General features: G+C 35.0%; 1 protein-coding gene across 1 annotated transcript; it reads right to left on the bottom strand.

Moving 5' to 3' along the window:
* Positions 1 to 2478: 2478 nt before the first annotated feature.
* Positions 2479 to 3402, bottom strand: LOC103231306 (olfactory receptor 4K15-like). Its single transcript, XM_007990605.2, has one exon. It carries the CDS (start codon positions 3400 to 3402, stop codon positions 2479 to 2481), a length of 924 nt encoding a protein of 307 aa, XP_007988796.1.
* Positions 3403 to 7069: the final 3667 nt, after the last annotated feature.

Here is a 7069-nt window from a genome sequence, read left to right as displayed (position 1 = left end):
GAGTACTAAGCTGAGTATTTGGAAGATGAAATAATCTATTTCTAAAATATCTTTGTTAGATCAGTTATGTTGTCATCATGAGCCCTTTAATTTATTGGCACGGAGATAATTAGTTTGTCATTATTCACTTGTTAGGTATTTGTATAGAGATGAGAATGAAAAAGTTATGATGTTCCATGGTGCATGGAATAGATTAGAAATTAAGATATTATAAATATGTGTAGACATAATTTTATCCAGCAAAGGATATATGTCATCTAAAGGTATATAATATGCATTATTATACAAGATATTTTAAAATATCATATTATGTTGACATAATTGTCCTTGCCCGTTCTAACCCTAAAATGAAACAAACTATATGCATGTTTCTTCTCTCTATATTTTACTATTTATATGTATTAAATGTATTTTATATATGTGTGTATATATAAAAATACACATACGTGTGTATTTTTAGGAGTGGGATGTCAGGTGAGGTATCCTTAGAAAGCAGACAGTTTATTAGGTATATAGCCCAGAATCACATAACTTATCTGAACTTTGCAGTGAATGAATGGATAATTGTATTGTGTTGCTTTTATTGATAGTTTTTCCTTGGCTTTCTTCTCATCAGTACAAATTTCTTTATTTTTGAAACAGTACATCCTTCTTCTTCTCCACACTCTTCTTCTCCACACTCCACACTATCTTATCTTATTTCTTATGGTAAAGTAAGACTACAATTATAAAAATCATTTCTTAGCTGAGATAATGATGTTTCAAAGGATTGCAACCCTTCCTTTGGTGTGTTTAAGGAAAAAAAATTCAGGGGAAACTGTATTTACAGTAACAATTAAGATTTGAAAACATTTTTTCCTTGTAAATATGTTTAAGTTCCTTATAGAGGCTGGATATTAGACCTTTGTTGGATGCACAGTTTGCAAAAATTTTCTCCACTTCTGTAGGTTGTCTGTTTACTCTGTTGATAGTTTCTTTTGCTGTGAAGAAGCTCTTTAGTTTAATTAGATCCCATTGTCAAGTTTTACTTTTGTTGCGGTTGGTTTTGGTGTCTTCATCATGAAACCTTTGTCCGTGCCTATGTCCTGAATGGTATTGCCTAGGACATGAACATGACTTTTCAAAAGAAGACATACATGTGGCCAACAATCATATGAAAACAAGGTAGACATCACAGATCATTAGAAAAATGCAAATCAAAACCAGAATCAGACACAACCTCACACCAGTCAGAATGGCTGTTATTAAACGATTAAGAAACAATAGATGCTGGCAAGGTTGTGGAGTAAAAGGAACACTTGTATACTGTTGGTGGGAGTGTAAATTAGTTCAACCATTGTGAAAGACAGTGTGATGATTTTTCAAAAACAGAGACAAAACTACCATTTGACCCAGCAATCCCATTACTAGGTATATACCCAAAGGAATATAAATTATTCTATTATAAATATATAGGCATGTGCATGTTCGTTGAAGCACCATTCACAATAGCAGAGACATGGAATCAACCTAAATGCCCATCTATGATAGATAGGATAAAAAAAAATGTGGCACATTTACACTGTGGAATCCTTTGCAGTCATAAAAAGAATGAGATCACGTTCTTTTCAGGAACAGGGCTGGAGCTGGAGGCCATTATCCTTAGCAAACTAATGTAGGTACAGAAAACCAAATACTACAAGTTCTCACAAGTGGGAAGTAAATGATGAGAACACATAGACACATAGAGGTGAACAACAGACACTGGGGCCTACTGAAGGGTGGAGGATAGGAGGAGATAGAGAAACAGGAAAATAACTAGTGGATACTAGGTTAAATACCCAGGTGATAAAATAATCTATGCAACAAACCCCATGACACAAGTTTACCTATGGAACAAACCTACACAGGTACCCTTGAACTTAAAATAAAAGTTAAAAGACAAGACATGAAAACTTAAAGGGATTATGTCATGAAGGGGCAATAAGACTATGGTTTGATTCATTTATCATTTTGTTTTCTAAGTAGATGAGACCACTCAGATATCATTAGCACCCTCTCTAGCTAAGTTAGAATTAGGATAGATATATCATGTATTTTTAAAAATAGGAATAATGATAACTAGCTCAAAGTGGTTTCATAAGTAATGCATAATCTAGGTAAAAAGCTTTACACAGTATTGAAAACATAGGTACTGTTTAATAAATTATGGCAATTATTTTTATAACTGTTATTGCTATCATCTGATAATTTTTTAACATATACAAAGAAATATTGAAGCAGAATTATTGTTTTGTCCAGCTGGTAAGAATCTAAATGTTAGGTTCATAAACATATTTTTATAATGGAAAAACCAAACATCTGGACTACTAATAGCTTACAGATATGAATAAGTAATATCCAAAGTTCAGTTTACAGTTCAAAATGCAGTCAAACTGGGGTGCACACAGTGAATTTTCTGATTACATATCTAAAAATTTCTGATTACATATCTAAAATTCAGTGCAAATGCTGATTTAACAGTCTCTTTATGGCATTCTTAATCTCTTTATTTCTCAGTGTGTAAATGGCTGGATTCAGGAGAGGTGTGATTACTGTGTAAAACACTGCAAGAAATTTGTCCACCCAAGTGATACTGAGTGGCCACAGATAGATAAAGATGCAGGGTCCAAAAAACAGCACCACCACTGTGATGTGGGAAGTACAGGTAGAGAGTGCCTTGGATGCCCCATCTTTAGAGTGAAGGCGCAGACTTAATAAGATATAGGTATAGGAAATCAGCAAGAGAATGAAGCAACTTGTTGCCAAAGTCCCACTGTCGGCATTTATCACTGTTCCCAAAGTACGAGTATCCATGCAGGCTAGTTTGATCACCAAAGGTATATCACAGAAAAAGCTATCTACTACTCTGGGTCCACAGAAGGGCAGATCCAAAATCATTGCCAGTTGGCTCATGGCATGCACAAAGCCAATGATCCATGATATCAAAACTAGCCAGATGCACTTTTTTCTGTCCATGGTGCTGGAGTAATGGAGTGGCTTGCAGATGGCCACATAACGGTCGTAGGCCATTGTCACGAGAAGCACCATCTCACCCCCTCCAAAGAAATGCACACAGAGGATCTGACTCATACAGCCCGCAAAGGAAATGGTCTTATTTTCCTTTAAAAAGTCCGTGGTTAATTTAGGGGTGGTTACTGAGGAAAGGCAACAGTCAACAAATGAGAGGTTGGCTAAGAGAAAGTACATGGGGGAATGGAGACGGAGATCAGTGATGATGAGCAGCACAACAAAGAGGTTACCCACAACAGTCATCAGGTAGAGTACAGAAAATGGCAGAAAGAGGAGGGTCTGCAACTCCCTTGACTCACAAAGTCCCTGAAACATAAACTCAGACATGGCAGACTGGTTTGCTTCTTCCATTTAGTGCAGTATGTTCTAATGGACCTAAAGAAAAAGAGATGAACTAAGCACTTCTAGAATACAAAGAACTTAAAAAGACATTAATGTCAGGTACTAGTGAGCAGATCAATATGTCCCATGTATAAAACTGAAATCTTAGCATTGTGCTAAACTCAAAATTGAAAACAAACGTTTCTTGAATTTAGATGTGTGCACAGCCTTGTGACTAAGAAGGGGAACTAACTAGGTGTAGAAGGGTAGGCCAAAAACTTTACACATTAGAAGTACAGCTCTTATAGGTCAAAAACGAATTATCTCATTAAAAATATCAGTAGTAAATGTTCTTAATAAACAATTTCTTTAAGCTTTGAGTATACCTCTCCTTCAGGGAATCAGAGAGACTTGTCTTCAGTGCATAGCTCTAAAATAAAGCTACTTGGAGGTTCTTTATTTTGCTAGGGTGAAACCAGGGCAATGAACTAAAGCTACATTTACGGTAAAAACACACACACTTCTCAGAAATAAATGTATTGCTAAGTGCATATGTATGTGCACACTGAATTGAACCAGTCTGTTACAAACCATAGGAAAACCTGTCTAACAGATAACTTGAGAAATGATATTTATGTTCCAATAAACACCGCAGGTGTTGACTATACATTTATAGCATTATATACTTCCTTGTATTTTGAATTTCCCGATGAGAAGTTATTTCTAAAAAATTACATATGAGTAATGCCACTTATTGCCGTGCATTGACTGGCACTTGACTCTCACTGATAAGAGAGATTAATGTTTTAAGATTAGCTTAAATGAGGGATATATGAAAGCTAGTTTTAGTCTTGACTGTCCTTCATGACAGAAAATATAAAATGTAAGTTCATGTGTATTTAAAGTATCTATCTATAATTTAAGTTGACATCTGTGGAGATATTCACATTTTCCACAAGGCAGAAATCAAAGTCCTTTTTTCCAATTAATTCCTCTATCCCTCCCTTCTTTCCTCTCTCTTTTCTTGGACCCTCTCTCCTTTCCTTCTTTTATCCTTTCTTCCTTTCTTCTTTTCTCCCTTTCTTTCTTCCTTTGTCATTTTTTGTCTCCTCCTCTCTACTTTTTCCTTTACCTTTTTCAGACTGTAAACTGGATAATTAAAATTGACTGATAAGCACATATTATGTATCACATGATATGTACACACATATTATGTCTGTGTTAAGCACTTTATAAACATTATATTTCAATACTCGTAGCTTTTATTGTAATTTTCCAGATGTGAAAACTTGATTTCTCCAAGTCATGAAGCTAAAATGTAGCAAATCTCGAATACAGGCTGAGGTCTCTTTGACTCTAAAGCATCCAATATAACTTTCCTACTAGAAATGGCTTTCTGACAGGAATCCTAATTTTGAGAAGATTAAGAAAATTAATCAGCTTTGTGAAATAAGACATTTTGCTTTATGAAGAGGTAATCCAGACAAATAAATGTGAATGATCAATAAAAATAGGAAACAAGTTTATGTTTTTATTTAAACCATTTCAATGTCGTTGTTTGTCTTCAAATTGGACTGTACTTCACCCTGTTCATATGAGTGACTGAGTTTTTCTGTATTTGTTATTTTTGTCAAATGAGAGAACAGCCAAAATCTCCCCCAAATTAAAAAATGTCAGGGCAAGTTGAATAGCCTGTGCAAACCATTCTTCCCAAACCTGGGCCTTTGGGAATTTCTGAGACTGTAAAAAGACTCTGCTTTTAGTGTTTGAAACTCTGTTGGAAGAGTCCCAGGCATTAGTCGGGAGAAAAAAAGCCTATAATATTTTCAGTAAGCACATCAACTAAATAACAGAATACTAAGATCTATATGGTGGTATGGAAAAATGCTATAGAAAACAGAAAAATAGTTTTAAATTAGTGGATGAGATGAAGTAAAAGTTCAAAAATCAGGTAGCTTGTGATATACTTACCCTCTAAGAATCACCTCTGAAACAAGATCCTTCTTGACTGATAAGGCTTACTCAAGATTCTGTCCTAAGTTTGAAATGAAGTCCAACTTATTTTCTGCAGTGACCAGTGTTGGTGACAGTGTATCCACCTCAGTGTGGCTTATATACACTGTAAAGAGTAGTCTCTAGGTTGGAAACTTTCCAACTCTGTGTTTTAGACAGAGCCAAGTGTTTGGGAAGACTTTTGCTTTCCTCAGGGATCCTTAGCTTCCAACTTTCCCTGAATTGAAGACATTGTGTAATACTGAACCCTTTTCAATGCTAGGTTCAAGTTAGAACAGTTAAATACAACTAAAAATTTAAGATTAGAAAGTTTAATCTAAAGATAAAAGTGTTGGCCATGAAGTGAAGACATTGGATCCCTTGTACATTGATGGTGGCACTGTAGAGTGGTACAGGAACTAGAGAAAATAGCATGGAATTTCCTCAGAAAACTAAATATAGAACTACTCTATGACATAGTAATCCCACCGCTGGATATATAGCCAAAGGAGATGAAATCAATATGTCAAAGACGTATCTACACTCCCATGTTCATTACAGAATTATTCACAATAGCCAAGATATGAAAACTACCCAAGTGTCCATGGACAGATGAATCAATTAGAAATGTGGTATATATATATATATATAATGGGGTATTTTTCCACCTTAAGAAGAAAGGAAATGCTGTCATTTACAACAAAATGGATGAACCTTAAGGCCATTATATGGTGTGAAATGAGCCAGTCATAGTAAGACAAATACTGCATGATTCTGCCTATATGAGATATCTAAAATAGTAAAACTCATAGAAGCAGAGGATACAATAGTGGTTTCCAGGGGTTGGGGAAGTGGGAGAATAGGGAAGTATCTGATGGGTAAAAAGACTCAATTGAATAAGGTCCAGAGATATGCTGTACGACAAAGGGCCTATAGTTAACCACATGGTATTGCACACTTCAAAATCTGTTCAGAGGGTAGTTCTCATGTTAAGTGTTTCTACGAAACCAAGAAACAAAACTCAAAAGAATAAAAATAAACACCCCAAACACAAGAAACCACACACAAGCAAAGACAGACACAAGGAAACTTTGGAGGCACTGGATACATCTATTGTTTTGATTGTGGTGATGATACTATAGGTGTTTGCATATGTCCAAACTCATCAAAATTTAAATATATGCAGCTTTTGTACATCGATTAAAACTGAATACATGTGTTAAAGTAAAATGTTTCTATTATTCTGTTCACTAGAAGGATATAAAGCTCTTCTGTTTGGCCTGAATCTACCATGTCATAAAATTGAAATAAGACAGTAAATTCCAGTGCCAACAGAAGTTAGATGAGTTATGTGGATGGAAAGGTGACAGCTAGCTCAACATTGGCACTTCATCACTGAGCTCATGACTTAAGGGCCTATGTGAACTTCTGCTTCCTGTTTAATGATGAGATTTAAATAATTTAGGTCTCATTATTTTCAGGGTTTCTTTGAGCAGAGTTCTGAAAATTAGCAATTTGAGTATAAAACCAGATTATAAACATTTTGTAAGTGATAATTCACAACTTTATTAAAGAAATAAGATATTAATACATTCTAATTTAATGATTTAAACAATTCATTAGATCTGTTTGGAGAAAATATTGAAGGCCTCTTTGTCTCGCCTCACCCTTATCCACTCTTGGATATAACAACTACTAAGCTTGG

This window comes from Chlorocebus sabaeus, chromosome 29 (genome assembly GCF_047675955.1).
Source record: "Chlorocebus sabaeus isolate Y175 chromosome 29, mChlSab1.0.hap1, whole genome shotgun sequence".
Classification (NCBI taxonomy): Eukaryota; Metazoa; Chordata; class Mammalia; order Primates; family Cercopithecidae; genus Chlorocebus; species Chlorocebus sabaeus.
This window is presented reverse-complemented; position numbering and strand designations above follow the sequence as displayed.

What these genes read in the sequence shown, in the direction of transcription:
- LOC103231306 (XM_007990605.2), bottom strand. Translation starts at nt 3,402, where the DNA reads ATGGAAGAAGCAAACCAGTCTGCCATGTCTGAGTTTATGTTTCAGGGA.